Here is a 22419-nt window from a genome sequence, read left to right on the forward strand (position 1 = left end):
ACCCAAGGTAAACAATTTAAAGGCAATGCTACCAAATACTAATTGAGTGTATGTAAACTTCTGACCCACTGGGAATGTGATGAAAGAAATAAAAGGTGAAATAAATCATTCTCTCTACTATTATTCTGACATTTCGCATTCTTAAAATAAAGTGGTGATCCTAACTGACCTAAAACAGGGATTTTGTACTAGGATTAAATGCCAGGAATTGTGAAAAACTGAGTTTAAATGTATTTGAATAAGGTAAACCTCCGACTTCAACTGCATATAACATTCTATTGGTTGCAAGAATTTTGTATAATAATTTAAATTGAAAAATTCTAAGTTTTCAATCCAGCGTCGTTTTGCGTTTCAATTCATAAACCATGGAATCAGTACATCGAAAATCTCTTCCCGACTATTTTGCAATTTATATGGCACAGCTGTCAATTTTTGGGTGCTTAAATTAAATTGGTATATATTTTTATTTATCACAATTTTCTTGAACCGTTTTTGGTTTTTAATGCAGGGCCGACTGACAAGTTCCTTACTTTTTCCCCTTTCCACTTGCCTCTTCCATTTTTGTGGTAATGCGGCAATTAGTTGGTTGTAATTTTGGGTAGCGCAGACATTTCCATATGTCTGTATTAGCTGCATGTGTGACATAACTCCACCAGTACTATTTATGATATAATTTACAAAGATTATAACTTTTTTTTAATCGAAAAATACGTTTTTGTAATCAATTAGTATATTTGAGTTTAACCATATACTAAGAAAGGTCTTAATTTATAAATTATTATTTTTTGGTTACATACGGTTAGCAGATGTTAATGTGAGTGTAGCGAAATGCTAATTTAGTTTAATGATATACATTTTGTAATTTGATTTGTCTATATATATATATATATATATATATATATTGTACGACAGCAGTGAAAGAAGTATTGTTCAAAGGATACATTTCAAATCTTACATTTAATCTATTATCCACCAGACAGCAGAGTGGCGCAGCGGAAGCGTGCTGGGCCCATAACCCAGAGGTCGATGGATCGAAACCATCCTCTGCTATGTCTTTTACATGTTGACAATTCAGCAAGGGGAAAAAAAACACTAATTAAAAAGATAATATAAAACATCTTAATGCAATAGAGATGATACCTACCTACAGTTATGATTAGACAAAATAAAAGAAGAGCTTTGTTTTCAAAGAACGTCTTAAAACCACATTAATATTGGATCATCCTGAAGGTTAAATGCAAATTTGAGGTGCTCACTACCACCTTCTAACGGACAATGGATGAAATAACAGGTAATTTTATCTGAGCAGTTCGAGAACTTCCATTACACATTGTGTCTGTTAGCAAGAAGACTCCAGACCAGGTCAACTAAGGCTCCTTTTCGTACCTGTAATCGGTAAAAGTTTAGCCTAATTTTAACAAAAATTCTAACTAAAAGTATGTGTGAGTTTGTCAGGTGACCATCAGGTGGCAGCATTGTCTTTTTAGCAGTTTGAAAAAGAACGTGTGCGTGATTATTTCATTAATGTGGAGGCATTTGTCACTCCTTGTTAGAAAATATTCATGGTCCCGAAGCCAACTGAATACACCGGACAGCCAATCACACACCTTAAAAAATAATGAGAAGTGTTTTGATGTCTGTTTATGTAGTCTTTTATGGTGTGTCAATACAGGTCAGCCGAAATAGCTCAGTTGGGAGAGCGTTAGACTGAAGATCTAAAGGTCCCTGGTTCGATCCCGGGTTTCGGCAGGTGTTGTTTTTGCGAGAGTTCTAAATTTGGCCTGAAAAACGGAGAGTTGAAGGTTTGAATCCCAGGTTCAAAGGGAAATTCTGGTGGGAAGTGATTGTAGTGAGATTATCGTTTGGACAAAATACCATCTTCTCCTCAACTCCTTCATCTGTATGTATATCAAATATACTCCATTTAGTACATTTTACGTTTCATATTGTATGTAATATTTGGGAATGTCGATCATCCATTTCGTATGATATGTTATGAATTATAATTCGTATGATGTTACGAATTTCAAAAAAGTACTATACATTACATGTGTTACGAATTCTAATTTGTCTTACACAACTGACATATTTGCTTTTATGACATTACATATTTATTTTGGGTTCCAACCCTGTAAAAGTAATTTGATTGATGATCCACGAGTGGAGGAGCTTCTAATTTCATACAAGCGCATTTTCGTCCACGTTGAGTCTCCTTGCCGCCGCAACTCGATTAAATTGGACCTTTCTCAAAAGGAGGCGAGAGAGGACGCAGGACTTGAGCAAATGTAATTGAGTATGGAACGCCGTTTGGGTCTTAAAGCATGTGGCCAAAACGCGATCTTTTTAATGCTACGTGTGTAAAGTAAACAGGTGCAGGCGCTAAATTAACGTTTTCACGCATCAAATAAGCGTGTGCAAGTGTGTTTGCAGGCGGTTCAAGATGTGCTAAATAAACGGCTGCAAGCGGTCCTGCACACGTCAAGTTAACGCCTACAGCTGCTAAATATATGCCTACACAGGCTAACTTAACTGTTCTTTAATATGCTAATTCTACTAGCCAATTTCCCTAGCTCCTCCTTTCAACCAGATTTCACAGTTTGAAGGAACCTCCTTTTCCACTGCAAGCAGAGTTTGAACCTTTACAAGGTAACAGTTTTGTCTTTGAAATTTGTTGTTACTGAATCGTAAAGTTTAACAGCTAGTTTACAGTGGAAGGATCCGTTTCTCATCACTGGCTATAAAATACAGCTAACATTAATCTAGCACCAGGATCAGCAGTGCTTAGCATAAAGTAAGTCAGATACTTGCTAGCTAATTTAGCTAACGTCGATAGCCTCGAATCCCGGCCATATTATATCATATAGTTAGCCTCAAACTTTTCCCAGTCATACTGCTAGCCACAGTCTTGTGTTTTATTAAAAGCCCTGCTGAAAAAACATGTAAACTATAACAGCCACATTGGACTGTGTTAAAACTATCAAGGTAAATTACATACTAGCAAGATTGTTGCTTGAATGCAGGACCAGGCATACGTAGATTAGACAACGGAGATGCTCAAAATCCTGGTAGTTCTCGATTTTTGGACTATTGTCTTTATTTTGCTTTATCGTTGACTTAAGGAAGACAAGCTACCTAAATGTGACTTATCGGCTAGTACTGAAGCAGGACATGTTTTTGAGTTACGTTTTTAGCCCAAAGCCGTGTATTTAAGCAAAACAACTTAAGCTAGGCAACTTCTTCAGCCTGACTGGCTTTCATTTAAATGTTAGCGTTAGTCGTGATTAGCATGAAAACACAGAAAAGCTCACATAAAGCAAATTTGGCTAGTGACAACCTTGTAAAACCGTAGAAGTTAGCAAACGTAATGTGCACGTTCACTTTTTGAATATTTATATTCCATCAAAGCTTATTAGGGTAAAATAACTTCAGGCATATACCCAGTACTTCTTCAAAGGAATAGGGTTCCCATTGTCACGACTTCCTCCGAGGTCGGTCCCTCTCCTTGTTCGGTTGACGTCACCGGTCTTTGCCGATCCACCTTTCATTTTCCATTTGTTTTGTCTTGTCTTCCCACACGCCTGGTTTCCATCCCATCAATTACATGTTGTGTATTTAACCCTCTGTTCCCCACATGTCCTTGTCCGGTATTGTTTGTTGTACGTGCTTGTGCACGTTATGTTCTGGTGTGCGTCGGGTTATGTACCCATTTATTTTTGTTCTGTAATCCGGTGTTTTGTTTTTATTAAACTGAGCCGTTGGAACCACAGTTTTTGCTCTCCTGCATCTGACTACTCTGCCGCCAGTACGCACCCCTTACACCTATTCCTTCTGCTTTATTTTCACACAATTGTGTCTTGCAGAAGGGAACCATGAAGAGGAGCTTGGAGTGGGCAAGGGGGAGGCTGATAAAGCAGCAGAGAAGACCTTATTCATCAATTATCAATTAATTCAGATGATTCTTACCTGGTTGGCATGCATGCACAACACAAGGTATGCAACATTAAGCCCAATCAAATAGCCAATATTATTAAAACATGTATTCCAATTTACATTCAAGCAACGTTTGTCAGTTGTGTTAATGTTATGAACTACAGACAATCTATGGTTCTTGGAGTCAATGAATCAATTGAAAGTGACTGCAATTAGACATTTTAAAACTGTGCAGGTAAAGATGACAAAAAGTAATCTGCTCTTATGGTTCTGTTTACATTTTTTCCAGACACTTCAATCTGACACTCTTTTTAATGTTTGACGTCAGGCAAAATTTCTTCAGCCACCGTAGGACGGAGAGCCGCTGGTTGGCATGTGACTGCAGTGTCTGTGGGTGTACCAGGAAAGGACGTTAGAAGTTAGGGCCCCATAATATCGAAGCTTCTTACCATTTCCACTGCAGCCCAGTCGAAATCGATTTTAAAAAACTGGAACAATAGATAGTGTAGCACAATGTTCAACTCCAGTTTGCCTATTGTCCCAACAAATGTCAATTATACATTTTTACATATGTCAGAGTGCATTTTATTTTATAGCTCTGCTTTCAACGCCATCCTGACCCACAAACTGGTTAGCAGACTCAGGGCTCTGGGTGTAAATCCTGTAATAATAAATTTAGATTTTTTACATTATCATAAGAATTTGTATCCCCAGAATGGACCCGACACTACCATGGTACGCATGAGTACATGAAGGAGCTGTGGGACCTGACATAATGGTGATACGTCAACAGTTTCAGAGTAAACACAACAAAGTAGACGGTGATACTTGACCATTCTCCCATCTACTGTACATTGACATGGAGATGATAAGCAGCTTCAAGATCCTGGGCACCCTGATATCCTTTTCTGCCCTCAGTTACTTCACTCAAAGTCCCACTTGTGCTTCTCCACTACCCTTAAACTTGCTGCACCACAACCTACGTACCAACTACAGTGTATTTTATTGCCATTACACCTGTAAATGAAATGTCCATATTTACTGTAAGATTTATTTATGGTAACATTGCACATATTGTAACATAGTCCCTTGACATACATGACTTAACTACTTTGCATAATGCTCAGTTTACCCACTCTAAGAAATCATACATGTATTAAAATATTAAAGCTGCGTTATGTATTACTGTGTCCAATTGATTCTGGTTGGTTGAAATGTTTTTGAAAACTTTCACTACAAAACTTTTTTTTGCTGATGGACAATCCTGTCGGAAACTTTCATAACATCAATTCTTTTGGGACACATCCCCAATTAACATTGGCTGCAGTATTCCGAACTTACTAGGTAGTCATGCAATACACGTTTGAGATAATTCCCCTTAAATGAATTATTTAAATCAAATCAAATTGTATTTGTCACATGCACCAAATACAAGGTGTAGACCTTACAGTGAAATGCTTACTTATAAGCCCTTAACCAACAATGCAGTTAAAAAAGAAAAGTAAATAATTAAAGAGCATCAGTAAAATAACAATAGCGAGGCTATATACAGGGGATACCAGTACAGAGAATGTGTGGGGGCACCGGTTAGTCAAGTTAATATATACATGTAGGTAGAGATATTAAAGTGACTATGCATAGATAGAGTAGCAGCAAATAGTCTGGGTAGCCATTTGATTAGATGTTCAGTAGTCCTATGGCTTGGGGGTAGAATCTGTTTAGAAGCCTCTTGGACCTAGACTTGGCGCTCCGGTACCGCTTGCCGTGCGGTAGCAGAGAAAACTGTAGCTGTGGCTCCACTGGCAATCCCAGCCTAGGAATGCTGAAGCCCCTGAAGTGAAAATGAAAACCTTCTCCATGGTTAAAGGGTATGTGTTTCCCCCTGAAAAAAGGGAAGGGGGGGACATTAAAGTCCATAAGTAACACTTGTTGGAGAACAATACTCTAAGTGAAAGTAGTTTGGGATTTAATATATTACATTCTTAGGGGCCCATGGAAGAATAAGGCTATAAAATGCTGTCCCACAGTTGTGAGAGTGATTAGGTGATGTTTTACTGATGTGGGCCGTGTTACTTCAATGATCGTGGTTTTGCATCTAACCTTCCACCTCCAGAAGTCAGTCCCTCCAGAAACATATGACTCTTCTCTCTATTGCTCTTTGATTGGTACCAGGTGGGGAGCGCTCTGCTTTGAAGAGAGAAGCTATGTCTTTGGCCAAAAGAGATTTCTCAGCGTAGATGAAAACCTCTCTGAAAAGGCTTGAGTATCTATTCATGTAAGGCAGGAGACCTAGACACTCCAGACCCTTTTTGAATCTATAAAGTAAAAAAAGACAATGAATTTGCCCTGAAGAATTTAACTAAACTTGAGATTCCTTAGATATATGGAAACTCACTACTCAAGAGCATCCCGTATCCTGCTTTCTAAGTAGAACTTAGAAGGGCATCCCTCTCCAATGTAGGAATGTATCGCACTGGACCCTAAGAACTTAATTTAGCGCGTGAAGAAGTTAATTTAATGTGTGCACGCGTTAATTTAGCGCATGCACGCGTTAATTTAGCGCCTGCACCTGCTTACTTTACGCACGCAGCATTAAAACTATCGCGTTTTGATCACGTGCTTTAAGACCCAAGCGGCGTTCCATAATTGAGAAAGGGCCAATTAGTTAGCAGGCGAACGGAGGAGTGCCCTCGCCTGCGCGATAGCCTCCTCCCAGAGAGGAAGCACAAGAGTATCTTACCTGTCCTTCCCGGAAGAGTTTTAAGATCCGCTACACCACCTTTGAAATAGCTGTTGTTTACTGGGAGGAGAAAAGCATGCACATATTTCAAAACATTATGCTACTTAGCCTTTTATCTATAAAATGTCTAGCACAACTACTACTTTTACTTTACACATTTAAACTGTGATTAAACCCTTGTAGCCTAAATGTCATTTGAATGATGCCGCTTGAGTGAAGGAGTCTCATCTCCTTCAAGCGCATGTGTTTCCACATTTCCTCCCCTCCCCTGCTCTCCTTGGTTACGTTTGACCATTTTCAAAAGGAGGCGAGGAGAGGATGGAGGAGTTGAGCAAACCAATTGAGAATCTCCCCTACACCTAGATGCCATCTCTTGACAATTGCATTGCAAAACAAGACACATTTCTGTTCTCTGCTAACATGGACAACAGAGCTCAGTAATTGCAGTCCCCCTGGCAATGGTGAGTCAAGGAAATTTCTGGTTGCTACATATCGGTGTCTGCAACCAAGCAATAGCCAAGAATTGCACTCGTCAACCAATCTGAGACGCCAGTGCAACCAAGAAGTAACCAAGAATTGACCAATGAGAACAGAGTTATATAATTGTCCGGAACTACTATAGAAGATACGTTTTAAAACGTTTCGCGGCTTATGTGATCTTTTTCTGAAATCAGTTTTTTTTTGATTGGAATAACTAGCACTAGCAGGTAAGATCAGTGCATTAGGCTACATCACGTTAGTACAGTTGGCTAACAACTTTGTATCACTGTACAGTATTTACAGTAACAGAAGCTAGCTGCGTGTTTTGACAGGTTGTCAGAATAGTTTGTCACATCATCATCAAAATAGTCTGTCAGCCCCAATATTTCCATACTACGCTGAAATCATTGTGTGATTTTATTTTAGGCCTATGTTTTGTCACACCCAGCTAGCTAACATTAGATACTTTGAAATTACTTAACAAACGCTACAGCTAACTAGCTGTCGATATTGAATAAGCATGCACTTGCTTACGCTTCTGTGTGTTCTAATGTGCTGAGCAAGTTGAGATGTTAAAGGTTAAACACTATTCATTTCATGTTCCCATCTATACATCCGATCTGCTCACTGTGATTAAATGTTACATCTTATAGTCATAATTACAAACTTTCCCCCTTATTTCCATAGCAGACATGAAGCGGCCCATCTTCAAAAAGTTGCCAGATGGGAGCCTGAAAGACACCAGCCTTTGTCCATTGTACGTGCCCTCAACACCTGTGCCCTGCTGGGCCTCTGTCCATGCCCTCGACAACTGTGCCCTGCTGGGCCTCTGTCCATGCCCTCAACACCTGTGCCCTGCTGGGCCTCTGTCCATGCCCTCGACACCTGTGCCTGGATGGGCCTCTGTCTGTGCCCTTGACGTCTGTGCCCGACTGGGCCTCTGTCTGCAGACTGATCTCATAAACCAGACATAACATGGTAAACATAAATCAGGGACACTCAAATAAGTATGTTACGTTTAGTATGGTTACATAAGACACAAGGTTACAAATGTCTACCAACATGAAGGTTGCGCGTTTGAATCTCATTACGGACAACTTTAGCAACTTAGCAACTTCTTACAATTTTTTTGCTACTTACCCTAAACCTAACCTAACCCTTTTAGCTAACCCTAACCTTAAACCTTCAACCTAACTCCTATAACATTAAATCCGAACCCCTAGCTAATGTTAGCCAGCTAGCTAACGTTAGCGTTAGCCACCCCTAGCTAACGTTAGCCACAACAAATTGGAATTCGTAACATATCATACTTTTTCAAATTCGTAACATATTGTACATTTTGCAAATGTGTAACTTATTGTATGAATTGCAATTCGTATTATATTGTACGCATTGTAATTCGTAACATATAATTTGAAATGGATGATAGAAACCACAAATTAATACTAAATAGATGTATCGGATTAACTTACAGAATAATATGAAATGCTGAGACCATGTTGCTGTCTGTGACCTCCACACCTGTGCCCAGCATCAGCAAACCCCTCGCCCATACGACGTGATACACGCTGTGTATCGAAGGTGAGCATTCGGTTACAACGCCGAACTGCAGTCAGGTCAAGACCCTGGGGAGTTTGATGAGCACACAGATGAGCTTCCCTGAGATGGTTTCTGACAGTTTGTGCGGAAATTCTTTGGTTGTGGAAACCCACAGTTTCATCAGCTGTATGGGTGGCTGGTCTCAGCCAATTCCGCAGGTGACCTCTTTCTCCCCCCTCTCTCCAGATGAAATCTCGCATCTTGTGACGGCCGGCCGCCCAACAACCTGCCCGCTTGACCCTATCCCCTCCTCTCTTCTCCAGACCATTTCCGGAGACCTTCTCCCCTACCTCACCTTGCTCATCAACTCATCCTTGACCGCTGGATACGTCCCTTCCGTCTTCAAGAGAGCGAGAGTTGCACCCCTTCTGAAAAAACCTACACTCGATCCCTCCGATGTCAACAACTACAGACCAGTATCCCTTCTTTCTTTTCTCTCCAAAACTCTTGAACGTGCCGTCCTTGGCCAGCTCTCTTGCTATCTCTCTCAGAATTACCTTCTTGATCCAAATCAGTCAGGTTTCAAGACTGGTCATTCAACTGAGACTGCTCTTCTCTGCGTCACGGAGGCTCTCCGCACTGCTAAAGCTAACTCTCTCTCCTCTGCTCTCATCCTTCTAGACCTATCTGCTGCCTTTGATACTGTGAACCACCAGATCCTCCTCTCCACCCTCTCCGAGTTGGGCATCTCCGGCACGGCCCACGCTTGGATTGCGTCCTACCTGACAGGTCGCTCCTACCAGGTGGCGTGGCGAGAATCTGTCTCCGCACCACGTGCTCTCACCACTGGTGTCCCCCAGGGCTCTGTTCTAGGCCCTCTCCTATTCTCGCTATACACCAAGTCACTTGGCTCTGTCATATCCTCACATGGTCTCTCCTATCATTGCTATGCAGACGACACTCAATTAATCTTCTCCTTCCCCCCTTCTGATAACCAGGTGGCGAATCGCATCTCTGCATGTCTGGCAGACATATCAGTGTGGATGACGGATCACCACCTCAAGCTGAACCTCGGCAAGACGGAGCTGCTTTTCCTCCCGGGGAAGGACTGCCCGTTCCATGATCTCGCCATCACGGTTGACAACTCCATTGTGTCCTCCTCCCAGAGTGCTAAGAACCTTGGCGTGACCCTGGACAACACCCTGTCGTTCTCCACTAACATCAAGGCGGTGACCCGATCCTGTAGGTTCATGCTCTACAACATTCGCAGAGTACGACCCTGCCTCACACAGGAAGCGGCGCAGGTCCTAATCCAGGCACTTGTCATCTCCCGTCTGGATTACTGCAACTCGCTGTTGGCTGGGCTCCCTGCCTGTGCCATTAAACCCCTACAACTCATCCAGAACGCTGCAGCCCGTCTGGTGTTCAAGTTCTCTCACGTCACCTCGCTCCTCCGCTCTCTCCACTGGCTTCCAGTTGAAGCTCACATCCGCTACAAGACCATGGTGCTTGCCTACGGAGCCGTGAGGGGAACGGCACCTCCGTACCTTCAGGTTCTGATCAGTCCCTACACCCAAACGAGGGCACTGCGTTCATCCACCCCTGGCCTGCTGGCCCCCCTACCTCTGCGGAAGCACAGTTCCCGCTCAGCCCAGTCAAAACTGTTCGCTGCTCTGGCACCCCTATGGTGGAACAAGCTCCCTCACGACGCCAGGACAGCGGAGTCAATCACCACCTTCCGGAGACACCTGAAACCCCACCTCTTTAAGGAATACCTGGGATAGGATAAAGTAATCCTTCTAACCCCCCCCCCCCCCCAAAAAAAAAGATTTAGATGCACTATTGTAAAGTGGTTGTTCCACTGGATATCATAAGGTGAATGCACCAATTTGTAAGTCGCTCTGGATAAGAGCGTCTGCTAAATGACTTAAATGTAAATGTAAATGTAAAAGCCGGACATGAAGGTCCTGGGCTGGCGTGGTTACACGTGGTCTGCAGTTGTGAGGCCGGTTGGACGTAGTGCCACATTCTCTAAAATGACGTTGGAGGCAGCTTATGGTAGAGAAATTAACATTTAATTATCAACAGCTCTGGTGAACATTCCTGTAGTCAGCATGCCAATTGCACGCTCCCTCAACTTGAGACATCTGTGGTATTGCGTTGTGTGACAAAACTGCACATTTTAGAGTGGCTTTTTATTGTCCCAGCACAAGGTGCACCTATGTAATGATCATGCTGTTTAATCAGCTTCTTGATATGCCACACTTGTCAGGTGGATGGATTATATTGGCAAAGGAGAAATGCTCACTAACAGGGATGTAAACAAATTTGTGCACAAAATTTGAGAGAAATAAGCTTTTTGTGCAAATGAAACATTTCTGGGATGTTTTATTTCAGCTCATGAAACATGGGACCAACACTTGACATGTTGCGTTCATATTTTTGTTCAGTGTATTTAATTTCTCCAACATATGTGCTATGTGGACTGATTTCAAACAATACGAGTAGATTTGTCATTCTCACGGCTTCAATTACTTCCTTGATTTACACTCAAAACAATTTAGCTAACATTAAGTTTTCGGTGTGAAAATGAACTTAAATGTATAGATTAAGCCCTTTCTCTTAATTGAGATCAACAAGATTGAACTCCTGTGGTGTTTTGGCTTAACACATTTGCAAGTTTGAATCCTGATGAGGGAGAATTGTCACAAGAAGCCCGATGCTTTTCTACTGTCAGATTTTCACAGTAGGAAAACAAAGCATAAAAAAAACAAAGATTCAAGGCTAAATACAGCAGCCGTGTCGGGATTCGAACAAAGGGCGGCATCGGCGAGTATGTTCATTCTTGGTAGAAAATGCCCCCCGAATTCCCTTCACTTGTTAATTCCTGGTGTCATAACCTCATCTAATGAGCAATATCCTTGATGCATTAGGGAAAGAGTTAGACTGAAAATCTAATGGTGTCTGCTTCGGTTTCGGCGGGTAGCGTTTTTCTGGCAGCAGCAACCTATAGGTTAGAGGTAAGGCTTTGAATGCCAGGTCTAATGGGAAAATCTGGTGGGGAGCGATCTTAGACCTAGATGCCATCTCCTGACAATTGAAACGTAAAACAAGACAAATTTCTGTTTTCTGTAAACATGGGCAATAAAGTATTCTTCTTTTAACATGTTACACTGAGGATAAAGTAAACCCTACCTTTTAACATTGCATGCTACCTTATTTAGAGTTAAATGCAGTAGTTAATTTAGGACTAGCCTACTGTTATTAATAAAATGTGTGATTAGAATTTGTTTGAAACAAAGCAAAATTAAATAAAGTTGTAGAAATATTCTGGAGTTATTTTCCTCTGAGACTTCTCTCAGTTACCACTCGAATCTGCTGCCATTGCTGTGCATTAAAAATGGATGAGTGATATGGTTTCTTGTTCCATTTTGCCCATTTAAAGACCATCTCCAATTCCCTGAGAGTTGTCAGTGCCTTCCACCAAAATAGCACCAAATCTATGTGTGACAACAGACACTGGGAGACGAGAAGCAAGTACAGGGAGGGAATATTTCACAAATAACAGACATGAAACAAAACACGGACAGTGTCTGGACAAGGGAAACATAACAAGATTAATGCTGACACGGAGATCAAACTGAGGAATAGACAGATAAAGAGGAGGCAATCATAAAGTGATGGAGTCCAGGTGAGTCCAATGAAGCGCTAATGCACTTAACGATGGTGACAGGTGTATGTAATGATGGGCAGCCTGGCGTGAGAGGGGGAGCGGGAGCAGGTGTGACACTATGCTGTTACCGATGCACACAACCAAGCTATTTGAGGTAATTTACCCATATAAAAGTCCACTAGTTTGTGTTCACCTGAAAGGCTGTTTTGTGTGAATGGTCATCAGAGGTCAGGAGGGGGTCAGACAGGAGATAAAAACATGTACTGAACACATACACAGAATGGGATTTTTAATTAAAGAGCCCCATGCAAGGTCACTTTCCTTGTTGAAGAGGCAGGTCATGTTGATCCTCCCGCTAATTGGGAACCAGAGACGCTTGTCCAACCCTGGAGGGGAGGAAGGCCCGTTCTTCTCTTCCTGTAAATAACTATTTCAGTAGTGTGTATATATGGCACTGTCTGACCCATTTAAAAAGTACAGGCTACCACTGAGTCAGGGCAAGCCAGTGAGTCAAACACGTTTCATAGAGCACCAAATAGAAGCCCTTGCAACAAACAAAAAAATCAATTAATGAAAAGATCTGACCGATTCATGTTTTTGGAAACATTGCTATTCATCTGAAAACCTTTGGCAACTGTGTTACTGTTAATGTCACTTGAGAAGGTGTTTAACTTTAGTCTGTCCACCAATACACCACCCAATTGACTTCATGCATTGTCATGAGGAATGAGGCTTGCCAACTTGCCAGAGATAATAATGAAGTAACCTAGTAAATATTCCTTTGTCACTGGTCTTCTCTCCTTCTCAGGAAGCAGAATGGTAAAAGACAGACCTGGCAGTTCCAGCAGCCTACTATAACATTGTGCATTTCACATAACCACCAACAGATGGCGACTACAGACTAGGTTAACTAACTTCAATCAGACTGATGCATGTGAAATCATCATTAATTTGGATCGCAATGGTTTCCTTCAATGGTCTTTCTTTCCTGTCGCCTGCTTGAGTCTTGTGGGATACCTGTGTCCCCAGTGATATGTCTAGGCGTCGTTTTAAGAAATAAAGTGTCTTGTTTCTTTGGTGAACAGCTGCTTTTCCCCCCCACATTTGCCTCATTCACAACTCGTGTCACCAAGGCTTACGCGACCTATGGGCCGAAATGCTGAGACGCATCTATTGGAAACGCTTGATGTCTCAGATGCTCTTGGCTAATCCACTGACAACTTGTAGCACTTAAGTTATCAATTACAAACAAATCGTGTTATTTAAAAGGACTGATTGACTATGGTCAGCCTTGCGAATGGCTGGTAAAAACCTCACCTGTCCAGATGCATTTTGGCGCCCTCCATCGCCAACTCTCCCTGGCACTGGCCCAACTAGTGTTAAAACTACGCTAGTTAGCCAACCCCTTCAACGCAGATAGGCTATAACTTATGGAGAGTAAACGGCCTAATTACTCGGCAAAATAATTACATCACTGGCATGATGGCATTGCATTGCAGAAGAGGAGAATCCCTCAGCCCGCCTGCGCGTCATTTTCAATCAGGTCTCTGTAGAGCGGTCCACACACACTCCCTCTCCTCCCTGAGACGTAACTCTCAGAGGCAAACCCTGCCTCGCGGTGACGTCACTGGCTCGGCTACTAGATAAATATGGGGATCCGTACGTTTCCCTGGATCAAACCGAAACTTCTCTTCACTGAAGGATAGATAGATCGCAAGTGGATTGCCTGGTTCAGGATTTTGGAATACGTCAGACCCACATCAAATGTAAGTTTTCTTATGGAATTGAATGATTTTACAGTCGTGATTAATACATGAATTAGGCTATGGCTGTTTCAAATAATTTGAGTTCCACTTCAATTTTAACATTGCTCAATGCTCCATCAAACCGTAATTAATATTATAGGATACAGGCACATTGTTGTCTTACATGACTTTGTTCAAATAAATATGACACAAAAGTTCATATAAACTGTGGCCTAATAAAGGATTTTTTTTAAATCAACACCTAGGCGTAGTGATGAGAAATGCATTTTTTTGTCGGAGTTGGTTGCTTTTCATGTTTACAGCAGAATCGTACTAAAGAGCGCATCTATTTCACAGACAAAAAAAGTAATGACTTTGAACAAAAGTGACAAATTGCGGAACATGGACAAAAGAAGAGGGAGCATGCCGTTTCCCATGCACCTGCAGAACCTGCACAGAAGAAGCATGCCAGTGGACGACCGCGAGATGCGCAAGGCGCAAACTGGAGAGCTGTCCAACCTCATGCGCCGCACCTCCTACACCCCCGGTGAGCCTCACAGAGACAGCTGTGTATCGGACTCGTCCGATTCGGTTATATCCTCCGGCAGCGACTCCGAGGGACAAGTGTACAAGGTGGTTCTCCTCGGCGAGCAGGGTGTCGGCAAGTCTAGCCTGGCACGTATTTTCGGTGGAGTCGAGGATGGTCACGACTGCGACGAGACAGGTGTGTGTCTGATGACCATTACTGATGATGATGGCGTTGAAGTTTATATGGCATTGAGAATACACCACAAATAAATCATTTTTTTAAAGCAAAGACAATAACTGTTTGACTGTGGCTGTCCTCAGCACCCCATTAGAGCTAATGCACATAAGCTCCAAACTAAGTAAATATAGGATTGGTTTCCATATCATCTTGGCACACAGGCTGAAGTACATTGATTATTGCTATTTCCATCCAGTCAGTAAGGCGCCACACATATCAAAGTACTGCTGTCGACATATACAGCCACAGAGATAGTGGAAGGGAGATATGAAAATCAATGACTGAGGGAAGGAGACACTAATGTACAGTAGTACCCATCACAGATATAGGTTCATTGAAAGTTAATAAGCTGTACCTAAAGGCATCATGAAATGGGCAATAGAAATGGGCAATAGTGAGTGAGACCTCACACTTGACCCAGTTAGTGGGTATATATCATTTTGGACAGGAGTATTTATCTGTCTGCTTGCTTTTGTTTCAGGAAACACGTATGACAGATCGATTGAGGTGGACGAGGAGGAGGCGTCCATCTTGTTGTACGACATTTGGGAACAGGTGAGGCATATAACGCAATTTCAGTTTCACCCTCAGAAAATTGGTCTTAGTCATAGCGTATAATTTGATGTAATGTGTAGTGCTCTAATGCTGGTGTATAGTATTATATAATATACCACTATAACAACTTTAATTTGAGCACCTGTAGCTTTTGATTAGATAAGGATTGTAACTAATCAAATTCTATTTCTCTTCGCTTACAGGATAACAGTCAGTGGCTGAAGGAACAGTGCATGAGGATAGGTGACGCCTACATCATCGTCTACTCAGTGACAGACAAGTCCAGCTTTGAGAAGGCGTCAGAGCTACGCATCCAGCTACGCAGAGCTCGCCAGTCTGAGAACATTCCCATCATCCTTGTGGGCAATAAGAGCGACCTGGTGCGGTCCAGAGAAGTCTCTGTGGATGGTAAGTGACAGTGATCTCTTCTGTCCAAGGCATCTCTGCATTTGCATAGTGCTACTTATTTTAGAACGACTGCTGTAGTTAAAGCTAGTATCAAGGTGTTATGCGAAGGCATAATGGTGAGGGTGAAGTCACTGTCCCAAGGGAACACTATAGATTCTCACCTGCGTCTCCCCTCCTTTCTTTTTTTTGCAGAGGGCAGCGCCTGCGCTGTGGTGTTTGACTGCAAGTTCATCGAGACCTCAGCCAATCTCCACCACAACGTCAGGGACCTGTTCGAGGGCATCGTCCGGCAGATCCGACTGCGCAAAGACAGCAAAGAGGAGAACGCTCGCCGTATGGCCAACTGCAAGCGACGCGAGAGCATCGGCAAGAAGGCCAAGCGTTTCCTGGGCCGTATGGTGGCCCGGAAGAACAAGAAGATGGCCTTCAGACAGAAGTCCAAGTCCTGCCATGACCTCTCGGTCCTCTGAGAGTACAGTATCTGGACTGCTGTTTTCTCTTTGGCCTTCAAGACCAGACGCTGTGTGTTTTTAACACTAACCCCAAGGACTGCTAGAGCTGTACAGAAATTATATATTTTATTATATTCATTAAACACAACAGACATGTCCATGTTAATGATCTGCATGAGGTTTCAGTTTAGTCTTTTGTCTTGCTTATGTATAGATGTTGATACTTCTTGTGAATGTATATTCAATCCACCAAGGCTTGTTATTTTCAACCATGAGTTGTAAGATTGCCTTGATAATGGGGGACAGTGTGTTTGGTTCTACTCCATTTAGTGTTGGTAGAGTTGTATATAGCCCTCATTAAAGATTAGATTATGGTACACTGTCCTGAAAAGCAATGGAACTGTAAGCACCATGAGTGATTTCACTGCATTCTGTCACATGGAGTCATTATTACTTGAAACTGGGTACGCAGGTTCGTACTTTGGCCACGATACTAAGGACAGGAATAATGTGTAATGGGGGTTAGGCCAGGTTTTGGAAAAATATATTATTCTATTGTCCTAACCTTCAGCCCAGATGTGAATGTGGAAAGCAATAATAAGTTATATTTGTCATGTGAATGTAATGTTTTGTTTTAAATACAGTTGATTTTCACTTCCTTTTAATATTCAATCATTTTGTTATGTTTACTTTTTTAATAAAAAAATGAAATACAATTATTCCATATTTTTTCTTGCCCAGATCATAAAACAATTAGACTACACCATAAACGAAAGTTAAATACATTACCGTTCAAAAGTTTGGGGTCACTTAGAAATGTCCTTGTTTTCCATGAAAACATACATGAAATGAGTTGCAAAATGAATAGGAAATATAGTCAAGATGTTGAAAAGGTAATAAATAATGATTTTTAATTTAAATATAATTGTGTCCTTCAAACTTTGCTTTCGTTAAAGAATTCTCCATTTGCAGCAATTAAAGCTTTGCAGACCTTTGGCATTCTTGTTGTCAATTTGTTGAGGTAATCTGTAGAGATTTCACACCATGCTTCCTGAAGCACCTCCCACAAGTTGGATTGGCTTGATGGGCACTTCTTACGTATCATACGGTCAAGCTGCTCCCACAACAGCTCAATTGGGTTGAGATCCGGTGACTGTGCTGGCAACTCCATTATAGACAGAATACCAGCTGACTGCTTCTTCCCTAAATAGTTCTTGCATAGTTTGGAGCTGTGCTTTGGGTCATTGTCCTGTTGTAGGAGGAAATTGGCTCCAATTAAGCGCCGTCCACAGGGTATGGCATGGCGTTGCAAAAGGGAGTGATAGCCTTTCTTCTTCAAGATCCCTTTTACCCTGTACAAGTCTCCCACTTTACCACCACCAAAGCACCCTCAGACCATCACATTGCCTCCACTATGCTTGACAGATGGTGTCAAGCACTCCTCCAGCATCTTATCATTTTTTTTGCTTCTCATGAATGTTCTATGTTATCCGAACACCTCAAACTTAGATTCGTCTGTCCATAACACTTTTTTCCAATCTTCCGCTGTCCAGTGTCTGTGTTCTTTTGCCCATCTTAATCTTTTCTTTTTATTGGCCAGTCTGAGATATGGCTTTTTCTTTGCAACTCTGCCTAGAAGGCCAGCATCCCGGAGTCGCCTCTTCACTGTTGACGTTGAGACTGGTGTTTATTGGTGTGTACTATTTAATGAAGCTGCCAGTTGAGGACTTGTGAGGCGTCTGTTTCTCAAACTAGACACACTAATGTACTTGTCCTCTTGCTCAGTTGTGCACCGGGGCCTCCCACTCCTCTTTCTATTCTGGTTAGCGCCAGTTTGCGCTGTTCTGTGAAGGGAGTAGTACACAGCGTTGTACAAGATCTTCAGTTTCTTGGCAATTTCTCGCATGGAACAGCCTTCATTTCTCAGAACAAGAATAGACTGACAAGTTTCAGAAGAAAGGTCTTTGTTTCTAGTCATTTTGAGCCTGTAATTGAACCGACAAATGCTGATGCTCCAGATACTCAACTAGTCTAAAGAAGGCCAGTTTTCAGCTGTGCTAACATAATTGCAAAAGGGTTTTCTAATGATCAATTAGCCTTTTAAAATTATAAACTTGGATTAGCTAACACAACGTGCCATTGGAACACAGGAGTGATGGTTGCTGATAATGGGCCTCTGTATGCCTACGTAGATATTCCATAAAAACATCAGCCGTTTCCAGCTACAATAGTCATTTACAACATTAACAATGTCTACACTGTATTTCTGCTAAATCTTTTCTGATGTTATTTTAATGGACAAAAAATGTGCGTTTCTTTCAAAAACAAGGACATTTATAAGTGACCACAGACTTTTGAACAGAAGTGTATATATAAAACAGACTTCCTTGTTATTTGATTTATGTCCTCATAAATTTTTATTCATTAGATTGTTCAGTGGACTGGAGTCTTGTTGACCAACAGCATTACTGGAAGGAAAAAAGGTAATAAAATATTAAACTGGAGAGTCCTGCAAACGCACATCGTATTTCCACACTATTCAAACCGTTCTCCCACCTTCATAGGGAACACGCATATGGTTGAGAGAAGGTAAGACAAAATAAATACAACGTTTTCGAATGAACATTTTATTATAAAAATGATCGTGGAGTGTTCGGTAAATAAGTGATGTTTGCCAATCATTGATTCAGTTTTTGTGAGGTATAGGCTCTTATTCTGGCCTACAGGTTGAGGTTCAGAGAGGGAGTTTGTTTTCATTCGCCGGTCTTTGTAAATCATAATAAGACAGGTAAATGTTGTTGCAAGCGAATTGCCTATGGATGTTGTGAATTCCTGTCTGCGGCACGATGGGCCATCAGCGAGGCACAGAGGTTCCCGCGACTTGTGCCCAGCATTATTTTATTTTGGGGGGGATTTATTGGAGTGCCAAATCTCATCATTAACTATTTCTTGTGCCTATTGCTTTGTCTTTTGTGACCATCTAACACATACTATAAAGTCATAATATGTATTTATTTGTCTATTCTTGTTATAGAGAGAACAATTCATTGCTAGGCTGTTTTGTGTCGCAGGTATCATCGTGTGCTGGGAAACAGAGAGTGCACCCTGGTCTCATAGACTAGACGTAACATAGTGCACTCAAAATAGTATGGTTTTGGTATGGTTACATAAGGTTACTTCATTAAGGCAAAAACTAAAGGAGGGTGGTTGGTCGGGTGTATAACTTTGCAAACACTTACTACTTTTTTTTTTACGACTTTGCAACTACTTAGCATGTTAGCTAACCCTTCCCCTAACCTTAATCCTTTAACGTAACTCCTAACCTTAACCCTAACCCCTAACCTAGCTAATGTTAGCCACCTAGCTAACATTAGCCAAAACAAATTTGGAATTCGTAACATATCATATGTATTTCAAATTTGTAACATATTGTACAAATGTGCAATTATAACATATCACACGAATTGTAATTTGTAACATATCATACTAATTTGAGTGACCCAGATTCCAGGTTGTAGGGTTAGTTCTGCTGTTAAGTCTGTGTGTATGCTGAGACATTAATGTACCATGTAGGCCTATTGCCTGTGGTTACTGAGTATATGTTTAACCTAACAGGCATTTAAATGCAACATTTTCTTGCACAAGTGTAGGCCTATTGAAGTTATCTTTACAATTTAAAGATGGTTGATTCCGAAAGATTGGCAGGTGTATTTAATATATATATATATTTTTTAAAGATTATTCAAATAGAATAGTCAGCATTCACATTGTTTTTTCTCTCTGTCTTTCTCCATCTTTCTTTCTCTGCTTCATAACAGTGAGAATCAACCAGTAACAAGACAGAAATCATAGAAGCCATGTTCCCAAACGTAAAAGGTAGCCACTGTTTGACTGGAAATGTTGCGCATCCTGACTTTACAGATATACAGTTACAGAAACACATGACCAGAAGATAAGTTATGTCCATCTTTACCATTACACTGCCTGGAAGTATGCTTCCTTTGAATGTGGCCACAAGTTATTACAGCAATCTCAGATTACTATTATTATTTTATAGTGTTTAGGGGAAAACAAACTTCAACTAAATGATTGAAATTCATGCTGTCCTTTGTCTCCTTGGAATTGTGTGGTTGGTGGTACTTCAGACTCCTGCACCGTGCACAGGAGCCAATCTTACAATTGTGGTACCTGGCTAAGGTAACACTTTTCATGTAAAAAACATTTACATCAAAGCAGCTTGCTTATCGGGAAATAATAAGGAAGGAATAATTCTCTCCATATTTCTGCCAGTCTATGTGATGCATCATACCCTGGTCCTGCTGATGTATGAATGGCTATATGCAAGTTAAAGAGGGAGAAGGGCCATAAAAAGCAAAGGTTCGCTGTTGCACTGCTTTCAGCGCTCAATATATAATTATGACGGAGCTACTCCCGCACAGCCCCCTCATCACTAAACAAAAATTGGAGCGCCTCTGGCATTCTGTTCAATGCTAGACCGCCAGCACTGCATTCATGGCAGTAGGATTCTTTCCTAAATGCCACCTAGAAATCATCACGTTTGTCCCGTCAGCGCATGTGTTTGACACTGTAATTGGAGGCCTTTTGAAGCTGTCAAATTAAATCCGTGGTCCAGTCAATGTTCTTTCTCTTTGCACGATGTATGATCAAAACACACCCCAGATTCACTCTAATGGCGGACATGGTGGAGGTGTGGAGGTCGGATAATTGGCACTACTTTGTGTTCGGGTGGAAAGGACAAGATTATTACTCAAAGAAATGTGTGTTCTTGAGTAGAAACGGCACTGACAGTCAGGTCTATGAGTCAGAGTTGTTTTCTCACCTGCTTTACTTATTGAATGGCTCTGAACTTCTCAAGTATTCTGCTCTGGCAGATGATAGCTGGTGTTTAATTATTACATGAATGTTTTTTATTTTAACAGGCAAGTCAGTTAAGAACAAATTGTTATTTTCAATGACAGCCTAGGAACAGTGGGTTAACTGACTTGTTCAGGGGCAGAACGACAGATCTTTATCTTGTCGGCTCAGGGATTCAATCTTGCAACCTTTCGGTTACTAGTCCAATGCTCTAACCACTAGGCTACCCTGCCCAAGAATGACAAAGATACATTTTTGTTATGAAAACATTTGCATTTCATGTCAACGCATTAGAGACATAACAAGAGAAGAATGTTTGGTTGTGAACGATTAGCTATTTTGTCAACCACTGCATAGCTTTAAATATAGACTTTGCAGCCTGTTGGTCTAAAATTAGGTTATGGAGCAGTCAAAAAAAACGTTTTCCAGACCAAACCAAAATGTTGGGTTCTCAGGAGTTGAACGCATGCTGGGATCATTGGCACGGCTGTGGCAGCTGAGAGCCAGTTGCTATGTGGTATGTGAAGCCGTAAAACATGCAGTGTTGAGTGGCAACACGAGACCCCCAGCATGCTCCTGTTTCATAGGCTGCTCTAGCCATGCCACAGTCACACCATGCCAGGCCAGGCCGCATGACAGTCCTCTACGACACACAGTCACACAGCACCATGACTAGGATACCATGACCATTCATACCTGACCACGGCCGGGCCAGACACGGGCATTGTGGATCTGGAACAGAGGGCGTCTGCTTCGTGGCAGCCCCTCTGCCAGCAGCTTGTGACACCCTTGAGAACAAACTGTCAGCGGTGAACAAGTTTTCCATAAGGGGGAAAATATCAACGGTCATTATGACACATAACCGCTCACTCAAAAGATTCAAAAGGATTGCCTGATGGAGCTATACATACACGTACTCAAGCATTTACACATCATAGAATGGGTGAATGTTCAATTGACTTTAAATGAGCAGAGCAAAAATCCATTACACAAGGCCCAGAGATCTCCTGTGCTTGCAGCGACATATAGTTATCCTCTCAACTTTGATGTAAAAGGTCAACATTTGCCAACACACAGTAAGCAGAAGTTTTAGTTTAACTCCAATCTTACTCTTGCCGAGAATACTAAACTAACAGTCTAATTGTATTGAGGGGGGAATTGTAGATTGAAAGAATATTTTTGTCCTTGTCCAACACAGCTCCCTAACCTCCCAGCTCCCTCCACTGACGTGGTGGTGACAGGGGACGATGAGCGGA

At 41.6% G+C, this 22419-nt stretch overlaps 1 protein-coding gene, 1 long non-coding RNA gene and 2 other non-coding genes across 4 annotated transcripts; all 4 read left to right on the forward strand.

Moving 5' to 3' along the window:
• The first annotated feature begins 978 nt into the window (after window positions 1-978).
• On the forward strand, window positions 979-1050 carry trnam-cau (transfer RNA methionine (anticodon CAU)). The gene has a single exon. It is a non-coding gene; the product is annotated as a tRNA-Met (tRNA).
• A 626-nt stretch (window positions 1051-1676) lies between these two features.
• trnaf-gaa (transfer RNA phenylalanine (anticodon GAA)) lies at window positions 1677-1749 on the forward strand. The gene has a single exon. It is a non-coding gene; the product is annotated as a tRNA-Phe (tRNA).
• A 706-nt stretch (window positions 1750-2455) lies between these two features.
• LOC115202692 (uncharacterized) lies at window positions 2456-5298 on the forward strand. Its single transcript, XR_003880020.1, has 3 exons — window positions 2456-2646; window positions 3861-3990; window positions 4220-5298. It is a non-coding gene; the product is annotated as an uncharacterized LOC115202692 (long non-coding RNA).
• Window positions 5299-14033: 8735 nt separating this feature from the next.
• On the forward strand, window positions 14034-17004 carry LOC115202898 (GTP-binding protein RAD). Its single transcript, XM_029767060.1, has 5 exons — window positions 14034-14128; window positions 14465-14831; window positions 15355-15428; window positions 15632-15836; window positions 16029-17004. Exons 2-5 carry the CDS (start codon window positions 14477-14479, stop codon window positions 16304-16306), a joined length of 912 nt encoding a protein of 303 aa, XP_029622920.1. The 5' UTR covers window positions 14034-14128; window positions 14465-14476; the 3' UTR covers window positions 16307-17004.
• The last annotated feature ends 5415 nt before the right edge of the window (window positions 17005-22419 follow it).

This window comes from Salmo trutta, chromosome 12, assembly GCF_901001165.1.
Source record: "Salmo trutta chromosome 12, fSalTru1.1, whole genome shotgun sequence".
Taxonomy (NCBI): Eukaryota; Metazoa; Chordata; class Actinopteri; order Salmoniformes; family Salmonidae; genus Salmo; species Salmo trutta.